Consider the following 23,551-nt stretch of genomic DNA (forward strand, 5'->3'; position numbering starts at 1 on the left):
ATGTTGAAATCACAGTTGTGCTCAGGGTCAAATTTGACCTGATTTTACATTTAAGATCAGTAAAAACATCCTTTTAGCCCTAATGTGACCCAGAATATACAGAATTGAAAATATTTAAACTTTTTAAAAACATTTTTGTGCAGCTGATACACACTTTTGTAGTGTTTGAACCATATTTATTCAAAAAAATGTTTTTTTTCTCCATAAACAAAAAGCATAAAAACTAAAGAATAAACTCTCTCTGCTCTCTGAAAGCTTCATTAAGGATTAGTCACACATTTATCTGTGACTGATGAGACATTTACAATTCCAACTTCAATTCCAAGTCCAACGTCACTATCGAAGGAAAATGTCATCACAAACAAGAGTGATGTTTTGGGTATTCTGAAGGGTAAACCCTTTCCTATAGGGTGTGTTAGTTGTCATTGTACTGAGGGTTTCATGGTGTCTGATCTCTGTAGATTTGCTACTGAGCAACCAAGAGCAGACAAACATTCCCTCCCTCTCTGACACACACACACACACACACACACACACACACACACACACACACACACACACACACACAAACACACACACACACACACACACACACAAGGACATTTTAAAGCTCCTTTAAAGCTCTCACAGCAGAAAGATGAACTGGACAAAACAAACTTGTCTTTGTCACCTGAGTCAATCCTGTTTCTAATACCACCCATCACCCTACAGCTAAGGTAGGCCTACAGATCCTTTTACAAATAAGGTATCCTCTTACACACACAAACACACACACACACACACACACACACACACACACACACACACACACACACACACACACACACACACACACACACACACACACACACACATACCTTTTAACACATATAAACATAAAACAGGGCGGGATACTTGTGTTTGTTTTTTTTTTCTCTCTCTCTCTACCTCTGTCTCTGTCCAGCTATTGGTTGGCTTTCAACCAATCACACTGTCTGTGGTCACCCTCTGTAGAATATATTGTCCCTCTGAGTGACTGCAGATCAGATCTAAGAGCAACAGCCTCGTGTGAAGTGAACGAGGCTTTTCCCCTCTGTCTTCCATTTTACTGCACCCTAACTGTAAATAAACAAATCTCACCTGAGTTCCTGTCAGCAGCAGCAGCAGCAGCAGCAGAATCGACTCTCGAAGGTGAGAAACAAAGCCTCTTATTGTTTGTTGTCCTCCTCTTTTGTCAGTTAAATACCTGAGAGTCTTAACATATTTGTCTTCAGACAATGAAACAACCTCCTCTCATCAAAGGTAGGCCTAAAACAACAGGTAGAAAATCTGAGTTGAGTCATTCGAGTACAGATCTGTGGTACTGGTGGTTTAAATGGCTTTTATGTGAGCCTTTGTTGTTATGTTTTTAATGCAAGAGTTAGTCAAATGCTTTATTTAACATACAAGTTAAACAATGGAAAAATATTGAGTAAAATTTGACTTCAATAAAAGCAAACAAGCATAAGAAGTAAAATTCACCAGATGTGAAAAGTACTTATTGTGGAAAATGGTCCCTGTATGTGTTAATTTATTGATGAGTTGCAGCGTACCTGTTCATGCATCCATAATACAAATCGGAGATAATGAAATAACTCACATCAGTGTGCTAACAGCATCACAATGACAAAGCTAACATCAATCAAACTTTATTTGTATAGCACATTTCATGCAGATTAGTGCAATTTCAAGTGCTTCACAGATGACTGACAATCCAATAATAACATTTAACAAATGCAAACAGTAAAACAATTTGAGACTAATGCACACGAGAAATAAAAAATATGAAAATAAAATTGATTTACAAACTATAATAATAAAGAAAATTGAGGTGAAATAAAAACGAGATTAAAAAACTAGATGAAAAACAAAGACAAATAAAATTGGTAAGAAGGAAAAATAAATAAATAAAATCAAATGAAATTTTTACAATATAAATACAAAACAATAAAATAAAATAAGGTAAATAATGTCTATAAATATTCTTAATTAAAAGCCAGACTAAAGAGGTAAGTTTTAAGTTTAACACTTCCAGCTGCTCTCAGATCTTGTTCCAGCAGCACAGAGTGTAAAAGCTAAAAGCTGCCAAATGACCTGAGGGGCCGTATTGGTTCATACATTGTAACTATGTGAGGCATGTAGGCGCGTGCAAGTCAAGACCATGAAGTGCTTTAAAGACAAGTAAAATAATTTCAAAATCAATATGGGAACCTGGCAGGTAACAAATTTAAGGATTTTATAACAGGTGTAATGTGTTCTCTCCTTCCTGTTCAGCAGTCGGGCTGCAGAGTTCTTAATCAATTGTAGCTGATTTTTAACTTTTTGGGGTTGTAGCATGTTAATCTTTAGCAGGTATAATGGTTACCATGTTGTTATGTCCCCATATAGGGCGGTTGAAGCACAACATAAAATTTAGAGGTTGCTCCCTCACTGGCCCCCAAACCAAAATCTTTACACAAAATTGCAATAAAAGTCAGTTTATTACTATCATTACAAATGTGTTGAAATATGAAAAATGTATGACAAACTGAAGCACTACAGGTGTAGTTCTGAGTTGATTTAGCTTGTTAAAATTCACTAATTAGCACTTAACACAGTACAGCTGAGGCCGATGGAGGCTGAACCAAATTTCACAGCAAACCATCCAATTGTTGTAAAGACATTTCAGTACATGATTAAAAAAACCAACCTCATGGTAGCACAAGAGGAAAAGTCACAGGACCACCTTTTACCTACAGCATCGTTTGCAGCTGCAGGACGAGATAAAAAAAACTGGAAGTTGACAGAGAACAAAGAGATAAAACAGCAGTGAAACCTGAAGCTCCCAGTAAGCTCCTGGAAATATGCAGGACTTCACATACTCCATTCATTTGTTCAAATATTTGTGCTGTCACACAGTTTCACTGCTGAAGATTACATGAGAACATTGCATGGGTTGTTTTGGATGGAAATGACAAAAAAATCTAGTTTGGAGAATGTCTGTGTCAAACTTGATGGTAATCCATTCAACAGTTGGTGAGATATTTGTTTGATGTTGGACCAATTTTAGACCGCCATCAACATCCAGTGTCATGTGGCTTACATGAATAAAAACCTCTATGATAAAAATTGAATTTCAGCAGTGTCACAGGATGGCATTGGTCTTGAGTTTAAACAGATTTAAGGGTTTCAGTTGGATTTGTTGCCAACTGCCTTTATGTTTTTCTTCAGTATGTTAGCTGCATAACTATCATTTAAACACCAGTAACACAAGAGGAAAAATCTTGATCGTCATCTAAAATCTTGATGTTGACACCGATTCAGCCAGTTCTTGTTTACAGTCTGAAAGAATACTGTACACAAGTTGTTACAGTCCGGAGGAATGTGTTTGAACTCTATTATTAACTTAACTTTTATGGTTGCTGGCTGATCAGAAAGCATAAAATTAAGAGGTACTATTTGTGGGGCAGGAAGTAAAACTGGAGCTAACATGCAATTTAAAAATGAACACAGGTCTGAGTTCATGAGCTCCTAAAAGGTTCCTGCTGTTGAAAAGGTCTTAAAGATGGAAGCAAGTGGTAAACCAAAATACACCCAGGCACCAAAACGCCCATTTTTTCACACAGCCTATAGTGAGAGAGCTTGTAGGAAAGTCACCAGCCGATAGAAACAAAGAGTGAAACAGTACGACAGTTGCATAAGATGTAAAACTCGTCAGGGCAACACTGATATCTGATACCAGTGTTTACAACAACATCATCATACCATTATCTGCTCTGAGGAAAAGTAGGCGTGTCGGCACTTTGTTGCAGTTATCAGCTAGTCAAGCCAAGTCAATTTTATTTATATAACATCAATTAACAACAGAGGTTATCTCAGGGCTCTTTTCACATAGAGCAGGTTTAGACTGCAGACTTTGGTCACTTGACTGGATAGCATAAATTCAAACTAGTTGGACAAGCTCCAAAATACACATGCAAATCGACTTCTGGAGATAAAGTTGTTGTTGTTTGAGTCGCCCATAAATGATAACTGACAACCAGTGAGAGATAGCCGGGCGGTAGCATGTTTACTACTTGCTTCCAGGAGGGTGTGTGATGTAATTCCTGAAAAGAGGCGTGACCTTCTAGCTGGACAGCAAAACTTCCAAGTGAATGGCATTCTCGTGGTGAGACAGTGACCTGCAGCAAACAGCAAATTTGTTAGTATGTGAAAAAAATGTAGATGTGTAGTACTGTTACATCAAGTATAGGTATCTCTTATTTAAAGACATGATATAAAAATTGTGTTTTTTGAAGGATATGTACAAACCAGAGTGACAGGCCATGAGAATAGTTATTTATGTACTTTTTGTTTATTGTTTTTATTGCTGTTATGTGAAATCTAAGTATAGCTTCACAAGATTTTTTAAAAATTTTGTTCCATTTCACAATCTCGCTAAGACATTGTTCTTTATTTGTTGTTTTGTTATGTTCCTGTGGTTCATTGTAAAATATTCATTCATTTTCATCACGCTGTTCATTTTCTAATCATTTTGCTATTTAAACAGTTACGGGGAGAAAGTACTGCTAAATGATAGAAAATACTCCAAACTGATTTTAATCAAATCCCCTCTAATTTAATCAGTGTCTTTTAAATTCTTCACATTTTGTGATGCATATTTTAATTTACAAGCACTATCATTATATGTTTTCTTCCATAACATTTTTGTTGTAATTTCTGTTACTTCCTGGAAAAACAAAGGTGAAACACACACCTGATATGTACAGTCAGACTCAGTGAAACATGCTGCCAACAGTATGAGTCCAGGTATCATCGGATAATCCGTATTCAAAAACATAAATCTGTTATTTGTTTCAAAACCAAAAACAGAAAAAAACATTTTTTGTGTCAGAATCAAAAAACCAATCGAAAATGGTCCCTTTTTGGTTTTTGGCAATTCCTTTTATTGTTGCTTCTTTTTGGATTGAAGAATGAACAGGTCTGTATAGTCAGCCAATTTGTTTTTGCGTTTGAAACCAACCATGTAGGTCACATATGTTTTACCTTTATAGCGTGTACTTAAACCACATCAAAAAGGTTCTTTTGTTATAGTGTGTATTATTAACCACCTACAGAGTCCTCAGGCGAATGGAGTTGTAAAGCTGCCAGGTTTTGTGGGAATGTTGACACATACTGTAGCTGCCTTAATAGAAGAGACACACTTGAACACTCAGATTTAACATCTTATCAGATATATAGAATATTACAAGTGAATGACATTCCTGAACTACTGCAACAACATGTCCTGAGGCTGCTACACAGACAGCTGAACGTGTGCCGCTGCCAAAACAGACATTTAATGTGAATGTATGGATGTCATAAAGTGGAAATGGATCTCCTAATGTCGGTGAGGATTGTGCAAAGCTCAAAACAGTTAAGGGCAAGACACTACTAACAATCAGTTCAGTCTTTTATCTATGTTACAACAAAGAATTAGGGGCATTTCTTGGGGGGTTTATTGTGAATATAAAGTTGTAACTTTGAGAAAAATAATATTACAAGAAGTAAGTTGTAATGTTTTGAAAAAAGTCAGTAACAAAGTCACAGTTTTACAAGAAAAAGTCAATAAAATCTACTCTTAAATCTTAATATTGTAAGATTAGAGTAGTTATTTTATCAAAAAACTGTGATACTGAGAATAAAGTTGTAAATTACACAAAATGTTCTTTATTTTTTAAACCCTGTCAGGTGAAAACAGTCAGTTTGTGTGTTAAAATAAGAGATGTGGAAGATTTTATTATTATTTATTATTATTGGTTTCACCAATAAGCACCTCAGTGTTATTGGTTTTAGGAAACAGACAAAAGCTAAAGCTTTATTCTAATAACGATTAAATTTTTTTTTCTTGAAATTACAACTTCATTCTCATAATTGCAACTTTTTTCTCAGAATATTATGGCTTTATTCTTCTCCAGCAGTGGCTCAAATACTTGAGCTGTTGGTAGTTTGCTCCTAGCATACTTCTATCGTGAGCAGTGTTCATGATGGACAAAATGATCAAAACAGCCATAACTGAACATCCAGCACAATGCATTTCCTTCCACTCTATGTTCCAAACACTCGCTAGCAAAACCACAATGTAAAAACACTCCAATACAAACAAAAGTCCTGTATTTAAAATCCTACTTAAGTAAAAGTACATGAGTATTATCAGCTAAATTTAATCAAGGATTAAAAGTACTAGGTACCCGCCCCGGTAGCCGCATGCCAAAAAACTGCAATGTCGGTTGAAATCTAGCAGCAGACCGTTTTTGCATGTCATCTCTCTACTGTCACTATAATACTAGTGCTACTAATCTTAAACAATGTTTTGTAATTTACAAGCTCGTCACGTGTTATTTGTTGTAAAATTTTAATCCGAAATGTAGCAAGTAAATATAGTTGTAAAATAAATGTAGTGGAGTTAAAAGTATGGTACTGGCATCTGAATTGTAGTGGTAGAGCAGAAGTATCAAGTAGCTTAAAATGGAAATACTCAAGTAAAGTACAAGTACCTCAAAATTGTACTTAAGTAGCTTACAGTACTTGAGTAAATGTACTTAGTTACTTTCCACCACTGATCCTCACTCTACATTACTCTGGAAAAGTAAAAAAAAAAAAAAAAAAAAAATTGTACTTATGTAATTTTCCACCAAGTACCACAATGTAAAAATACACAAAAAACATACTTTCATTACATAATATTTTTGGCAAAATGTACTTTTATGATTATATTTTAAAATATATTTATTATGTTCTTATCCTTATGCAAACATGCAAAAATATCTCTAATTAAGTCAACACCATCACAGTAACACAATAATATTGATAATAATAAAATAATAAACTAAATTTTAGTACTTGTATCAAAAGTAAAAGTGCTCATTATGCAGAATGGCCCTTTTATCATTTACTGTGTATTATATTAATGGAATATTATCATAGATACATAAATCAGTAAGTTTACATTTTAAAAGGTTTTATCTGACAAAGGTCATTTTAACTCATTTATATAACAGCGTATCGTATTTTAGAAGCTCATCACATGAAAACTGTCTTGGATTCAAGGAAATACTTCATAAATAAACATAATCTGAGAAGTAATGGGTAACTAAAGTTGTCAAATAAATGAAGTGGAGTAAAAATTAAATGAAAATTCTAAAGTAGTACTTTAAAACTGTGCGTAAATATAGTAATTGAGGAAATATACGTAGTTACTTCCCACCACTGAATATGACTAAACTGAACTTCATAGTCAATACAGAAGTGGAGAGAATTGCAACATGTTATGAGATATAAAGTACTGAGCTGTTTGACTTTGAGATGATGCATTTCCTTTTTTTTTACATCCTGAAAAAACTGTTAAATTACAGGTTCATCATTTGTTATATTTGGAGATCTGTTTGGTTTTTCCCCAGAGACCTCTCCCTTCATGTAGGTAAATAGCAGAGTTGGAGTCTGTAGAGTAGACTGACAGCTAAACTGACAGCACAGTAGGATGTTAACAGTATATCCTGTGTTCATGCAAAGCAGACAGCTGCAGGCAGTCTAATCAGTGGAGAAAGGTGGTGGGGGGAGAGGAGGCATTGGAAAAAAAAAAACTCTGCTTAAACTTGTTAGAACAAGTATTGAACATTTTTCCTCAGACGGTTTGGTTGAAGCACTGACCTCAGTCAGGCTGCCGTAAGTTAGAAAAGCTCAGAAAGTAGCTAATTAATCTGATGAATGAATAATTATAGCACACATGGGACAAAGTGTTGACATTTTAGCAAATAAGCTCTTTAATTCACCTCAACTAATGTCTTCTTTTGTTATGTTATAAAATCATGTTCAATGAGTTCTCAAAAATTTGAATAGTTGTGGCAGTAAATTCATTGGTACGTGAAAAAATATCAATGAATAGTACTGTAACATCAAATATAGCTATCACTTGTTTAAAGACATTATATAAAAATTGTGTTTTTTGATGGATATGTACAAACCAGAGTCACAGACCATGAGAATAGATATTTATGTACTTTTTGTTTTTATTGTTGTTATGTGAAAGTGTAAACAAAGTGAAAGTATAGCTTCACAAGATTAAAAAAATATGTTTTATGTCACTAAGACAATATTCTTCATTTGTTGTTTTATGTTCCTGTGGTTCATTGTAAAATATTCATGTTTAATTATTCATATTTTGTTCTGAACTCTCTTCTTCAGTTCACATTCATTTTCATCACGCTGTTCATTTTCTAATCATTTTGTTATTTAAACAATTATGGGGAGAAAATGCTGATAAACTATACAAATGACTCCAAACTGATTTTAATCACATCCTCTCTAATTTAATCAAAGTGTCTTTTAAATGCTTCAAATTATTAATTTCATATTTTCATTTGACAAGAACTATCATTTTATAATAGTAATGATAGTATAATCTTTTGTAATTGTAATTTCTGTTACTTCCTGGAGAAACAAAGGTCAAACACACACCTGCTGTGTGTGAAACATGCTTCCAACAGTTTGTCTTATCTTAATAAGTAATAAGTAGTTGTAATTACATCAAAAAAGTTCTTTTATTAGTATGTGTTATTAAGGTCTGACAGAGGCCTCAGGCGAGTGGAGTTGTAAAGCCCTCGGGTTTCGGCAGAATATTAACACAGACTGTAGCTGCACACACGGGACACACCTGTACATTCAGATTAGTTTGTTTATCACACATGCCTCGGCATGTTCAGACAGAGCCAGGCTCTATAATAATAATAATAATAATAATTATAATGTTTTCCCTCCCTCTTCTCTCTCTTTTTCTTTTTTCATCTGCAGCCATCATGAAAGTAGCAGCTTTTAACATCCAGAAGTTTGGAAAAAATAAAGTGTCAGACCCAGCTGTCCTCGATATCCTGGTTAAGGTAACAGTGGCCAGTGTGAAAACACACACACACACACATCTTGCCCGCATGCTGAATCCAGAACTGTTAAGTACTTGCAACACTATCACCTGCTCCCACTAAAAGTTCATCTTCATGAGGAAAAAGTACAGTGTTTCATGCTTAAAATGTTGGAGCACATGATAGTATTTCATGTCATTTTGAAGGCAGAATTCCAACAATTATAATACATAATAATAAATCTTAAATTTAGTTTACCTTAAATTAAATAGCTGAGGCCATTCAGAAATTACTAATTTAAATTACTAATCAGAAAACCAAACTTACTAATTTAATTAATTTTCAATTAATTTTTCTAAAGAAATAAAATGAGTCATAGTACTGGGGCTTCAACAAACAATCATTTTCATTATATTAATCTGCAGATTATTTTCTGGATTAATCAATTAGTCTATTAAATTTTAGAAAATACTGAAAAAAAACAAACATCACTGTTTCCTGGAATGAAAACTGATGTATTCAGATTGCTTGAAAGTCAGTGAATCCTCACATTTGAGAAGCTGGAACCACAAATTTTTGATAAACTTTTCTTGAAAAATGACTAAACATTTATTTGATTATGAAAATCCTCTCTTGGTCAATTAAGTTACTAATTATATTGATAAATTAACAACAAAAGAATGAATAAATGCATAATAAGATGCATTAATAAAATGAGACATACAGTATATTACATCTTGGTGTGTGACAAATTAATTTCACATTGTTTATTTTAAATTCTTTATAAGTCAGGTTTGATCCTCCATATTTAAGACTTTACATAGTATACTGATGTCACACTGAGGTCTTTCCCTCTCTGTCTGTCCCCCCAGATCGTGTCTCGATATGACATCATAGTGATCCTGGAGGTGGTGGACGCCAGCGGAGATTCAGTAGAAACCTTTATGACAGCACTCAACAAGTGAGCGAACGCTTTGTTTCTCTCCTTATTTTTTAATATTGTTATAATTATTATTATTACTCTCAGTAAGCTAGATTATCAGCCTTACAATTTTTACAAGAATTTCAATTTATGGCAAAATTATGAAAAATAAGATTAATCATCCACAGCTACGCTATTGGCTCTACGAGGCTGTACTTGGACACAGGGGTGCTTTGGGGCAAAGTCAGCGTGTTAACATGCTCACAATGTGTTTTGCAGTTATAATGTTTACCATATTAATTATCTTAGTTTATTGTGTTAACATGCTACCATTTTGGAATTAGCACTAAATACAGCTAAGGCTGATGAGAATGTCATTAGGAAATTTTGTCCTGATGATCACACTACATGAGAAGGATCACCAAAGTTATTACAAGAAATCCTGATGGGAACATGAAAGTCAACCCATCCAATAGCTGTTGAAATATTTTACTCAAAACCACCAATTTCAACTAATGGTAGTGCTAAAGGAAAAGTCCGGGTATCACCAAAAACATTAGGATTAATCTTCTGGGGACCATGTACAAAGTTTAATGGCTATCCATCCAATAGTTGTTGAAATGTTTCAGTCTGTACAGAAGTGGTGGACTAGCATGGCTAAAAACACACAGTCCACTCATGTTCATAGGGCGATGATATGTCTTTTTCTCCATGAATGATCTTTAGCTGAGTGCAGACACCAACTGCAGAAAGCACATTAACCAGTCAACAGTAAACAACAGCTATTTAAGGGGAAATTAAAGTAACATTTACACCATGTTTGCCTTTCTGTATGTTCAGAGCCAACCCGGACCATCACTACACTCTGAAGATCAGCAGTCGTCTGGGAAGAACTCGCTACAAGGAGCAGTTCATGTTCCTGTACAGGTGAGCTTCATCTGACACAGATTCTTACAGCTTTCCCATAACTTTTGGAAATCTATCTATCTATCTATCTATGTATCTATCTATCTATCTATCTATCTATGTATCTATCTATCTATCTATCTATCTGTCTGTCTGTCTATCATTTTGGAGCTGTATGAAGCTGCAAAATAGAATATAATAATAATAAAGTATAATGCATTACAATACAAATTACATGTGTGTGTGTGTGTGTGTGTGTGTGTGTGTGTGTGTGTGCAGGGATGACATGGTGGACCTGGTGGGCTCCTATCAGTTTGATGACGAGGCGACTGAGGGAGAAGATGTTTTCGCCAGAGATCCCTACATCCTGCGATTCAGATGCCACAATACAGGTAGAAGACGCCTGTCATGTACATAAAAGAACATTTGTTTTTAAAGAAGAGCAAATGGTTGAGGGTTAGGATCAGGCTTGAGTGTTTTTAGTGTAACAGCAACGTTTACAGGAAGAAACGACTGTAGGGGCCTTACTGTCAGCTTTAACTGTGTGGATGTAAAGATATGTGTGTGTTTGTGTGCACAACAGAGCTGAAGGACCTGGTGCTGATCCCAGTTCACACCAAACCAGAGGACTCGGAGGTTGAGCTTGATGAGCTCTATGATGTTTTCCTGAATGTCAAGAAGAAGTGGAAAACTGATGTAAGGACATTTCATGATTAGTACACTAACAGTGACAGGGTACTGCTGATGGTATACAAAACATGATCTAATACAGTGATTCCCATCCAAGGATACTCATACCCGATGGGCGTCCTCTGCAGTTGCCAGGGAGTTCATGGATTGTAAAACAGATCATCTCCTTTGAAAAAAAAAATATATAACTAAATTTAAAAAGTGAATTCAAATGTCTAGACCAAACATGTTGGAATTGAGAGTCTATGAAAACTAGTTTTCTGTTTAACAATTGAAAAAGTAGAAAATAATAATTATTAAAAGTAACTGATAAACAGCTGAAATAGCTAAAAGTATTGTATAAACAGTTGAAATAGTTAAAAGCAATAGCAGTTGAAATAGTTAGCTAAAAGTAGCAGAAAATAGCGAAAAAGCTACAATAGATAAAAGGTTGACAACTAAAAGTAACAGTTAAAATAGCTAGCTAGAAGTAATGAGTAAACAGCTGATGTAGATAGCTAAAATGGATAAATGGTTGAACTAGATAGGTAAAACTAATGTATGCTTTGTTTAAAATGATGGATGAATAATGAAAACACTTCAATTAATGTATGGTTAAAATACATAGCAAACATTAATGGATAAATAATTGAAACGTCAAGCTTTTGCCACTCCAGGTAGTAATATAGATAAAAACTTAACCAATACAATATTGACGGTGCAGTTGTATGGAAAACATATTACAATTTCTGCCTTTATATAATAAATAGGGTTAAATAAATTTTAGTTTAAAATAAAAAATGTTTTACCTACTAGGAAATTTACATTAAGAGAATAAAAGTATAAGTATCATAGCCCAACTAGCCCAACAGAAATTGAGCTCCATGTTTCAGCTCTTTGATCACTGACGTTCTGCCACCTCTGTGCTCTAGAACGTGATGATCCTGGGCGACTTCAATGCGGACGGCTCGTATGTCTCCAAGAAAGACATGAAGAGCATCCGTATCCGTACCGACAAGAACTTCCACTGGCTGATTGGAGATGATGTCGACACCACAGCAAGCACCAAAAATGACCACACATACGACAGGTAACACAAAAAAAACAACACAGAGGTGCAAACACTTTGGTCTGACAAAACTATAATGAAAGGATCTAAAGCATTGATCTATCCATGTCTCTTTGTTCAGGATAGTGATCTACGGAGACGACATGCTCAAGGCTGTTGTACCAAACTCTGCCAAACCCTTCAACTTCCACGAAGCATACGGACTCACTCAGGAGCAGGTCTGTTATGTTCATACTTTCATTTCATGAAGCCTGAAATTAATTATTGTGGCATACTCCTAAAGTCTGCCACTGTTCGTCTGACCTCAGATTGGCCTTACAGAGAACACGTTACACAATCACCAGGTTCAAGCTAATGACAAGATAATTAACCTAATTACATTCTGTAATACCTTTCAAATGGAGAGTTGGGCGCGCCCATCATTTTTTTTTACAGTGTATATTTAATGATGAAAATGTTTGGCAACTTTTCATGGTACTCTAATCTGGTATAATATGTGCAATTGTGTCGTTCTTTTTCATGAGTGATTATGTCTTTTACTTAAGAATTCTAACTATTCTTGTGCTCTCTTTTAATGTAATGCACTATTTCATTTTTCTTGTCTGCCCCCTTTTATTCTACTCATGTATTCCTGTTTAATGTTCTTAATGTCTCTTGTTTGTTTTTTTTATCTTTTCAATGTGAAGCACTTTGAGCTGCATTTTTTTTGTATGAAAGGTGCTATACAAATAAAGTTTATTATTATTATTTTTTATTATTATTACCATTATGAGTGTGACAATATAGGAAAGGCCGCCATGATTCATCCTCCAGTGATGTTGAATAGGAACAGCAAACAACTCTGCAATCCAACTGTTATATTAGATATCTTGTGTGCAAAATTACCAAAATAGTTGCCGATTAATTTATAATAATATAATAATATAATTTATTTAATATAATTAAATAACAATAATAATAATAATAATAATAATAATAATAATAATAATAATAATAATAATAATAATAATAAAATAATAAATAATATGATTAATTGATTAATTGTTGCAATTCTAATGGACACCATAAGCTAAAATAAAAAAATAAATAAAAAAAACAAAACAAGAGCCATAATGTGACTTAGTGGGAACAGGTTTTCCTTTGGTTAACTGTATATTTGTATGACCTGATTTGATTCTGTCTAACTGCACTTGGTTCATATTCATCCAGAATTATGTAATTGCTAAATCCAAACAGTGATTACTCAATTAATAACTGTTTATTTTCCAGGCGCTGGATGTGAGTGACCATTACCCTGTGGAGGTTGAACTCGAGTCCATAATCGTAGAAGGTAACTAGAAAAATATGCATTATACTATTTCTTTGCTGGGAGTAGTAACTTCCTTGTGTCTACACTGTTTAATTAATAGCCAGTCTTGAGCAAGAAATAATCCCACATAACCAAATTGTAATTTTTACACTTCGGCTTTTGGATGGATTGAAAAAAACAAGACATATAACATGTTACTTAGTGGGATTTAGAAGTGTTGTTAGGCAGGCTAGCTGTTTCCATTTTTATGCTATGCTAAGCTAAACTAACCAGCAGTGGTGGAAAGTAACTAAGTTCATTTACTCAAGTATTTTACTTAGTATAATTTTGACTAACTTGTACTTTACTTGAGGATTTCCATTTGATATTACTTTATCAAATATTCAAAGCCAAGATGCCATCGTTGCACGCATGCAGCATTACATTAAATAGAAAATCAGGTTTCTTGTGCAGAGACGCTGGAGGCTGCAGACATGCTGGAAGCTACAGAGGTGCCAGAGGGTGTGGTGGCTCAGGGACCTGTTGATGGGTCAGCTAACACACATTTCTGCACATGGCTCAAAAATAAATTTTGCTGAGTTGTAAACCTTGCACAATAACAGCAGTAATAATGATGGCTTTTGACACATCTGTACCTTTTATACCCTACAATCAAAGGGAAATCCGGTTTACAAACTACTCATACATACTTTATTCTGAAGGCAATGTTCAAAATTAAAACTGTATACAAATTAACATTGGAATAAAAAGCTTAACATTAACATAACAAGATTCCTGTCATATTTAATGAATACAAACAGTACACTTTTCCAGAGTAATGTAGAGTGGGGATCGGTGGTGGAAAGTACATTCACTCAAGTACTGTAAGCTACTTAAGTACAATTTTGAGGTACTTATACTTAACTTGAGTATTTCCATTTGATGCTACTTTATACTTCCACTACTCCACTACACAGGAAAATATTGTACTTTCTACTCCACTACATTTATTTGACAGCTTTAGTTACTTTTCAGATAGAGATTTGACACAATGGATAATATAACAAGCTTTTAATATACAACACATTGTTAAAGATGAAACCAATGGTTTCCAACCATTTTGTCTTTTGACGTCTTACAAAAAGCAGTGTGTAGTTGGGGTCACATTTCAGATGTCTATGAGTTGTTAACAGCTCCACAAAATAGTGATTTTTCCCTCTAAACTTCTCACATGGCTTTCATTTCAATAAATGTTTAAATGATCCAATATTTCACTAAAAATCAAAGATTAGAGAAAAAGTCCAAAAACTGAAAACAGATTTATGTATCAGAACTTTGTTTTTTCTTCTTTCTTCTCCCATTAATCATCTCACGACCCCTCAGATTTATCTGCTGACCCTTTGGAGGGGCCTCGACCCCCAGGTTGGGAACCACTGGACTAAACTAGCTAACTGTACATAAAGTAGTACAAACTAGCTCCACCTCCAGCAGCTACAACAGTAACATGCTGCTTACACACTGATGCTTCACTATTAATAATCTAATGATGTCATATATAATAATATATCAGTCAGAGGGACCAAACCACTACTTTTAGTACAATACTTTAACTACATCAAGCTGATAACACTTATGTACTAAAGTACTAAAGTAGGATTTTTCATGCAGGACTAATGGAAGTATTTTTACATTATTGCATTGGCACTTTTACTTAAACCTGGAGTGCGGAACTTTTACATATAAACAGAAGTCCTTTACATCCAAGCCAAACGAGTTCACACAAATCTGATTAAGCCTGTCACTGCCAGATAAATCTCTCTGTATTTCACAGTATACAGTTTTTAATCTGGTGTTGGGTTTGACATTCCCGCACTGGCTTGATGAATGCATGAATGCAGACTTCTGCCGGGCGAACAAATAACTTCCAGTTAGCTCTCTGCTAATTTGAATGGGGATAAAATAATTTAATCATGCGGCTCTTCTAGACTTTCCAAATGTTATCGGACCAAATGGATCAAATTCTGATAGTGAAATGAGTCATTTTGCGTGACACTCAAAACAGTTTATCCACCGTTTTACAGCCACAACTAGAAGGCTATTAGTAGCACATCAACAGTGTTTTTGTAATTACTCTCACTGCCAGAAGGGGGAGACAAAAGTCCTGCACTCCATCTTTAAGTAAAGGATCTGAATACTTCTTCCACCACTGCTGACCGGCTGCTATCTGTTTCATATTTAATGGACGCATATTGATCATCATCGTCTAACTCTGCCTGAGAGCAAATAACCGCATTTCCCAAAATGTCAAACTATTCCTTTAAAAATTAGCCTTCCTAACTTGTGCTGATTTAACTCAGTGGATTGTTTGTTTGTTTTTCCTGCAGGTCCAAAACCACAGCAGTATGGGTCAGCTCCCCCAGATAGAGATCTGGATGAGCTGAAGAGAGAAAACCTGCTTCTGGAGAGAGAGAAGCTCAACCTGGAGATCCAAATGCTCCGGCAGAAGATGGCCATTATGAAACATGGAGATTGAGTTTAAACTCAGGAAGTCAGATCTGTCCGAACAACCAAAATAATCCATCTGCAGCCCGCATAACTATAAGTTACACCACCTTCACGTTACGCCTACTTCAAGTTATGCTTCTTTCTTTCTTAAAGGTGTATGACACTCCGAGGCTATTCTGGTTTTCATCTGTTTCATTGTTGCATTCTTGTTTTCTTTTATCTGTTCAAATCAGTTTTATCAGCTACTCTAATTATGTGCAGTGTTTGTAATTGTTCATCAAATCATTAAATAAAGGGAAACAGGCTTAAAACAGTAATTTTTGTTCTCTTGTGTCCATCTCACCAATTGCTTAAAGGAGATGTGATCAGTGCATGATTGATCGATGTAAATCTAGCTGTGTTTTTTTTTTTTTAATTAAAATGTTGCTGGATGTCATTTCACCACATAGACTACTGGTGAGTTGAGGGAAATTCTTCTCAGCAGGCGCAAAAGAAGAAAGGCAAAACTTTTCCACACTGTATGAAAATAAAATATTCTGTTGTATAAAAAGGTCACATTCTGTGTCTTGCCTCATTGAAGCTACATCACATTGATAATGCTGTTATCTATATCAGGTACAAACAGTTTCCAAGTTACTTAGCTTAGATACATCTTCAAGGAAAGATCTACCCACTGATGCTCCTACAATATTAGATTTCAATTTGTAATGTTTGGCGAACATGTGAATGTTTATAATCTAGTGAAATATTCAAAGCCAAAATGCCATTGTTTTTTGGCTGCAGCGTTACATCAAATCGAAAAACAGGTTTCTTGTGCAGAGACAGTGGAGGCTACAGAGGTGCCAGAGGGTGTAGCGGCACAGAAACCTGTTCACAGATCAGGTAACACACATTCCTGCACATGGCTCAAAAATAAATTGTGCTGAGTTGTAATCCTTGCACAATAGCAACAGTGATAATGGTGGCTTTTGATACATCAACCATGGCATCTGTACATTTTATACCCTATAAACAAAGAGAAATCCGATTTACAAACTACTCATATATACTTTATTCTGAAGGCAATGTTCAAAATTAAAACTGTATACAAATTAACATTGGAATAAAAACATAACATAACAAGATTCCTGTCATATTTAATGAATCCAAACAATACATTTTTCCAGAGTAACGTAGAGTGAGGATCAGTGGTAGAAAGTAACTAAGTACATTTACTCATGTACTGTAAGCTACCTAAGTACAATTTTGAGGTACTCATACTTTACTTGAGTATTTCCATTTGATACTACTTTATACTTCCACTCCACTACATTTCAGAGAGAAATATTGTACTTTCTACTCCACTACATTTATTTAACAGCTTTAGTTGCTTTTCAGATAAAGATTTGACACAATGGATAATATAACAAGCTTTAAAAAGATGACATTGTTAAAGATGAAACCAGTGGTTTCTGTTTTATTTCTTATTTTGCAACAAGGGAAAGAGTTCAGACACGACGTTATGTTGCCAGCATTACCTTAACAATCTAGACTGGACTTGTAGACCATTACTGCCACCTACTGGTCAACACGCGAGTGATTAACTACATATCAAGATAGTTTCCAATCTTTTTGTCTTTTGATGTCTTACAAAAAGCAGTGTGTAGTCGGGGTCACATTTCAGAAGTCTATGAGTTGTTAACAGATCCACCAAATAGTGATTTTTCCCTCTAAACTTCTAACATGGTTTCATTTTATTAAAAAAAAAAAAAAATCAAAGATCAGAGAAAAAGTCCAAAAACTGAAAACAGATTTTTGTATCAGAACTTTGTTTTTTCTTCTTTCCTCTCCCATCAATCATCTCTCAGTATTTCCATTTGATGCTACTTTATACTTCCACTACTCCACTACACAGGAAAATATTGTACTTTCTACTCCACTACATTTATTTGACAGCTTTAGTTACTTTTCAGATGAAGATTTGACACAATGGATAATATAACAAGCTTTTAATATACAACACATTGTTAAAGATGAAACCAGTGGTTTCCAACCTTTTTGTCTTTTGATGTCTTACAAAAAGCAGTGTGTAGTTGGGGTCACATTTCAGATGTCTATGAGTTGTTAACAGCTCCACCAAATAGTGATTTTTCCCTCTAAACTTCTCACATGCTTTCATTTCAAAAAATGTTTAAATGATCTAATATTTCAGCAAAAATCAAAGATTAGAGAAAAAGTCCAAAAACTGAAAACAGATTTTTTTATCAGAACTTTATTTTTTCTTCTTTCCTCTCCCATTGATCATCTCACGACCTCTCAGATTTATCTGGTGAGCCTTTGGAGGGGCCTCAACCCCTAGGTTTGGAACCACTGGACTAAACTATCTAACTGTATATAAAGTAGTTGAAACTAGCTCACCTCCAGCAGCTACAACAGTAACATGCTGCTTACACACTGATGTGTCAGTATTAATAATATAATGATGTCATATATAATAATATATCAGTCAGAGGGACCAAATCACTACTTTTACTTCAATACTTTAACTACATCAAGCTCATAATACTTATGTACTTTTACTGTAGTAGGATTTTTCATGCAGGACTTTTACTTGTAAAGGAGTATTTTTACATTGTTGTGTTGGTATTTTTACTTAAGTAAAGAATCTGAAAACTTCTTACACCACTGTTCATTTTAAAAGACACTTCTTTTACCTTGTTTGTTAACAGATATTTTCTCGTTAACATCCAAAAACCACTTCCAGTTAATATTTTCACAGCAGTTGTTCCAAAAGAAAACACAAGGTGGTGTAGTAACTCAAGAGTATTGTTTCTACCACATTTGTTGGTTGCTTTGTGACTTATAGATGGGCAGTCTTCATCAATTTATAAGTTACAAGGATCAAAGCAGCATATTATGCTGTCTTTGCCTTTTGGAAGAAACTTAAATCACCGCTGTGTGTGTCTGTCAGATTGGTGATGTAATTTAAATAAACTATTTATCATTTTTGGCAAATTCCATATACACACAATGAAATTGACCACTATAAAACCAAACTTTACCTTATTTTTAATTGATATTGAGCTCTGTAATAATTCTCTAGTTAAACTGCAAAATGAAAAAGCAACATAATATAAAATAGTGGTTACCACTGTCGCCTTACAGCAAGAGGGTTCTGGGTTCGAACCTACTGGCCGGCTGAGGCCCTGCTGTTTGGAGTTTACGTGTTCTCCCCGTGCTTCCTCCCACAGATTAAAAACATGTAGGTTAGGTTAAATGGTGACTGTAAATTGCCCATAGGTGTGAATGGTTGTCTGTCTCTATACTATATATTAACCATATGATTGACTGGTGACCTGTCAAACTCTCTAGGGTGCACCCCGCCTCTCGCCCAATGTCAGCTGAGATTGGCTCCAGCGACCCTGTGACCCTCTAGAGGATAAGCGGTAAAGAAAATGGATGGATAAAATTATTGACTAATGTTACTTGATTATTAATCTGTAACCCTTTATTTCTTTATTTTTTCCTCTTCCCTTGTATTATTCTTTTTTCATTGAAGGTAAAAAGCTTACTGAATGTTTTTTTATGTTATTTTATCATTTGTCATAACTGAATTCCCTGGCACTTTGTTTCCTCTTTTTGTTCCTCATACTTGTTTATGCAGTATGTTTTTTGAATTTGAGGGGAAAAGAAAGGGACCAAGCACTTTCCTGCTCGATTCTCTGCAAGGGGTTTCATCTGGTGACAGAAACACCAGCATGACGCAGTGTGAATGTGTGCAGGAAATAAACTGTAAACAATTCATATTTTCTACTTATGTTTTCACAGATCATCTGAATTTGCTCGTTGGCATCAGTTGGCAGACCAGCCCCTCCAGTCATCATTGTGACAGTTTCCAGAGGAGAAAATTAGCTGAAGTAGCTACTTGTACGACAGGTACACTGGAGAATGTCATGAAAAAAAGAGTCATGGGATAAAAAATTCCTTCTTTCTTGTATTTTCTCTTTTTGCAGTAATTTTTGCAGCACAGCAGACCATCCAGTTCCCCCAGATAAAGATTATAGATTGTACTGCAGGGCTCAGCTATTGGCTTCAACTATGTGTCAGTTAATAATGCCTGATGTTTGACAGGCATGATGAAGACAGAGACAGTATCTTATGTTATTACTCATTTGGAAAAAATGACTCATGAACTTGAACATAGACTAGAAATGTAATTGATAGCTTAACCTCACACAATAAGCAGTGGCCTGCTTCACAAAGTGCTCTTATTGATATAAATCTGTTCTGGACAGACCAGCCAAGTTATGTTATGTACATGTGTTATTCATCTTGCAAGTTCATAAGAAGTTAACAGGTCATATTTATTGGGATTTAAATGAGCCTTGTTTTTACATCGTTATATATGTAGATACATTAAGAACAATGTAAAAGAATTGAATTGCTCTATAAAGAGGAAAACTTTAGCTTTCATTACGGGGCAAAATAGTTTTGTCGAGGTGCCAGATTTGGCCCCCAATTATATCAGACACACATTATTGTTTCAAGCAGAGTATTTTAATCACTTCATATATGTCTGGAAGGGTTCTTTAAATTAAGTTTCTAAATATGATGCATTTTTATAGATCCCCTCCAGACATCTATTATAAAAATACTTTGCTTGGAACAATAATGTGTGTCTGATATGTTTTTTTTCCACAAAAAAAGGATAATTACCATGTAAAATCATTAAAATGGCATCTCCTCCTTCTCCCTCATTAAAAAAAAAATCCAGGATCTATAAATATGCAAATATTTTATTATGTAGTTTTCCTGCTGGACACAAGATGTGACCACTGTCAAGTCCATTCTCAGTGTTTGTGCACTGGAGGCTTCAAGTTTCCACATCACACTTGTGTAAGTTGAATATTGGACCACAATTGACTCCAAACTAGTTGTGATGTCACAAATCATGCTCGTAGGACCACAACTGAAACTAAAAATGAATTGAGCACAGAGAAATATACATCATTCTACACGCTGAAGCTCAAACATCCAACTGTAGGAACATGAAGAAAAACATATTTTTGAGTGGAGGGGGACTTTAAACTACCCAACAGTACATATAATTAGCTCTGTGACCAGCTACACTAAAATGCTGCATACATTGATGCAATGATATTTATGTTAATAATGTAATAACAATATGGAGACTGTTGATTGGCAGGGGGGTTCAAGGGGTTGAAACAGGAGGGGGTAGGCAGTTGTTCCCAGATATTACTTGATTAACATTAGCTAAACAATTTTGTGTATTAAAAACTTTAGATCAATAGCATCAGGATATAACAAACAATGGTATGCTTATTCTTATTCTTCATCAGTAGCTATATACAGTTGCAAGAAAAAGTATGTGAACCCTTTGGGATTACTTGGATTTCTGCATAAATTGGACATAAAATGTGTTCAGATCTTCATCCAAGTCACAACAATAGACAATCACATTCTGCTTAAACTAACACTGCACAAAAAATAATATGTTTTCATTTTTTTTATTGAACACAACATTCACAGTGCGGGTTGGAAAAAGTCCAAATAATGTGAGACTGCAGGTTTTGGTTAAAGCTGCCCTGCCCTAAAAATGCACACCAGATTTGAGGCATTGCCTGATGTGAACCATGCCACGCCACAAGAGCTCTCAGAGGACCTAAGATCAAGAGTTGTTGACTTAAATGAAGCTGGAAAGGGCTACAAAAGTATCTCTAAAAGCCTTGATATTCATGTGTCTACAGTAAGAAAAATTGTCTACAAATGGTGAAAGTTCAGCACTGTTGCTACTCTCCCTAGGTGTGGTCGTCCTGTAAAGATGACTGCAAGAGCACAGCGCAGAATGCTCAGTGAGGTGTAAAAGAATCCTAGAGTGTCAGCTAAAGACCTACAAAAATCTCTGATACATGCTAACATTTTTGTTGACAAATCTACAATAAGTAAAACATTAAACAAAAATGGAGTTCATGGGAGGACACCATGGAGGAAGCCACTGCTGTCAAAGAAAAACATTGCTGCACGTTTGAAGTTTGCAAAAGATGCACCTGGATGTTCCACAGCACTACTGGAAAAATATTCTGTGGACAGATGAAACCAAAACTGAGTTGTTTGGAAGGAACACACAACGCTATGTGTGGAGAAAAAAAGGCACGGCACACCAACATCAAAACGTCATCCCAACTGTGAAATATGGTGGAGGGGGCATCATGGTTTGGGGCTGCTTTGCTGCTTCTGGGCCTGGGCGTATTGCTGTCATTGACGGAAAAATGAATTTCCAGAATGGCTTAAACAGAAGAAAATACGCCTTCTGAAGTGGCCCAGTCAGAGTCCTGATCTCAACCCGTTTGAGATGCTGTAGCATGACCTCAAGAGAGCAATTCACACCAAACATCCCAAGAATATTGCTGAACTGAAACAGTTTTGTAAAGAGGAATGAATGGTCCAAAATTCCTCCTGACCGTTGTGCAGGTCTGATCTGCAACTACAGGAAACGTTTGGTTAAGGTTATTGCTGCCAAAGGAGGGTCAACCAGTTATTAAATCCAAAGGTTCACATACTTTTTCCACCCTGCACTGTGAATGTTTACATGTTGTGTTCATTAAAAAAATGAAAACATATAGTTTTTTGTGCAGTATTAGTTTAAGTAGAATGTGTCTGTCTATTGTTGTGACTTAAATGAAGATCAGAACACATTTTTTTCCCAATTGATGCAGAAATCCAAGTAATTCCAAAGGATTCACATACTTTTTCTTGCAACTGTGTGTGTGTGTATATATATATATATATATATGTGTGTGTGTGTGTGTGTGTATGTATATTGTAACTCCTTTCATTATTTTGTCTTCCTCCAGTTTGGGGAATAATCGTGCTCAGTTTTGAACTCAGGTTCCCAAAATGCTTTGAGGGATTAAACAAAATGTACACCGTCTCTGAATCATGGGAGAGAAAGAGTTCTCTTTATACATCCATGCTCTGAATTCGCTGGTGTGCTATAACTTGAGCCAGTTTTTATCAGCTCCTGTTTGTATGTGTGTAATCGTGTATGTACAGACAACTATCACTGGATTACTGAAGAAAACTTAAAAACGTGAAAATTACCAGGCAAATTCTGAAGCTTCTTCTTTTCTTACGATTTCTAAGCGGATTTATGGAGGTTTATTGGAAATGCACACCAGAGAAAATAATATCCTCGAAAGTGTGAATCACGCTCAGATTATTATGACTCAAAGGAGGATGTGGTGTTGTTGGTTTTTTTTACACTCACGCCTCCACTCTGTCAAACTCCCTCCCGCAGTTTG

General features: G+C 35.2%; 1 protein-coding gene across 2 annotated transcripts; it reads left to right on the forward strand.

Moving 5' to 3' along the window:
* The first annotated feature begins 1,012 nt into the window (after window positions 1–1,012).
* Window positions 1,013–16,567, forward strand: dnase1l4.1 (deoxyribonuclease 1 like 4, tandem duplicate 1). 2 transcript variants are annotated; one of them, XM_042406676.1, is made up of 10 exons: window positions 1,013–1,170; window positions 8,827–8,912; window positions 9,764–9,852; window positions 10,654–10,740; window positions 10,999–11,111; window positions 11,303–11,415; window positions 12,321–12,478; window positions 12,579–12,675; window positions 13,727–13,787; window positions 16,130–16,567. In XM_042406676.1, the coding sequence occupies exons 2-10, from the start codon at window positions 8,832–8,834 to the stop codon at window positions 16,276–16,278; spliced, it is 948 nt and encodes a 315-aa protein (XP_042262610.1). In that variant the 5' UTR covers window positions 1,013–1,170; window positions 8,827–8,831; the 3' UTR covers window positions 16,279–16,567. The 2 variants fall into 2 exon arrangements, with proteins under 2 accessions (XP_042262610.1, XP_042262611.1); XM_042406677.1 differs by lacking the exon at window positions 1,013–1,170 and adding an exon at window positions 2,720–2,845.
* Window positions 16,568–23,551: the final 6,984 nt, after the last annotated feature.

This window comes from Thunnus maccoyii, chromosome 3 (genome assembly GCF_910596095.1).
Source record: "Thunnus maccoyii chromosome 3, fThuMac1.1, whole genome shotgun sequence".
NCBI lineage: Eukaryota > Metazoa > Chordata > Actinopteri > Scombriformes > Scombridae > Thunnus > Thunnus maccoyii.

Excerpts from the sequence above, each read along its gene's own strand:
- dnase1l4.1 (XM_042406676.1), top strand. The coding sequence starts at position 8,832 with ATGAAAGTAGCAGCTTTTAACATCCAGAAGTTTGGAAAAAATAAAGTG. Across the intron at positions 11,416-12,320 it reads AGAAGAAGTGGAAAACTGAT|AACGTGATGATCCTGGGCGA; the intron begins GTAAGGACATTT and ends TCTGTGCTCTAG. Across the intron at positions 12,479-12,578 it reads AATGACCACACATACGACAG|GATAGTGATCTACGGAGACG; the intron begins GTAACACAAAAA and ends CTCTTTGTTCAG.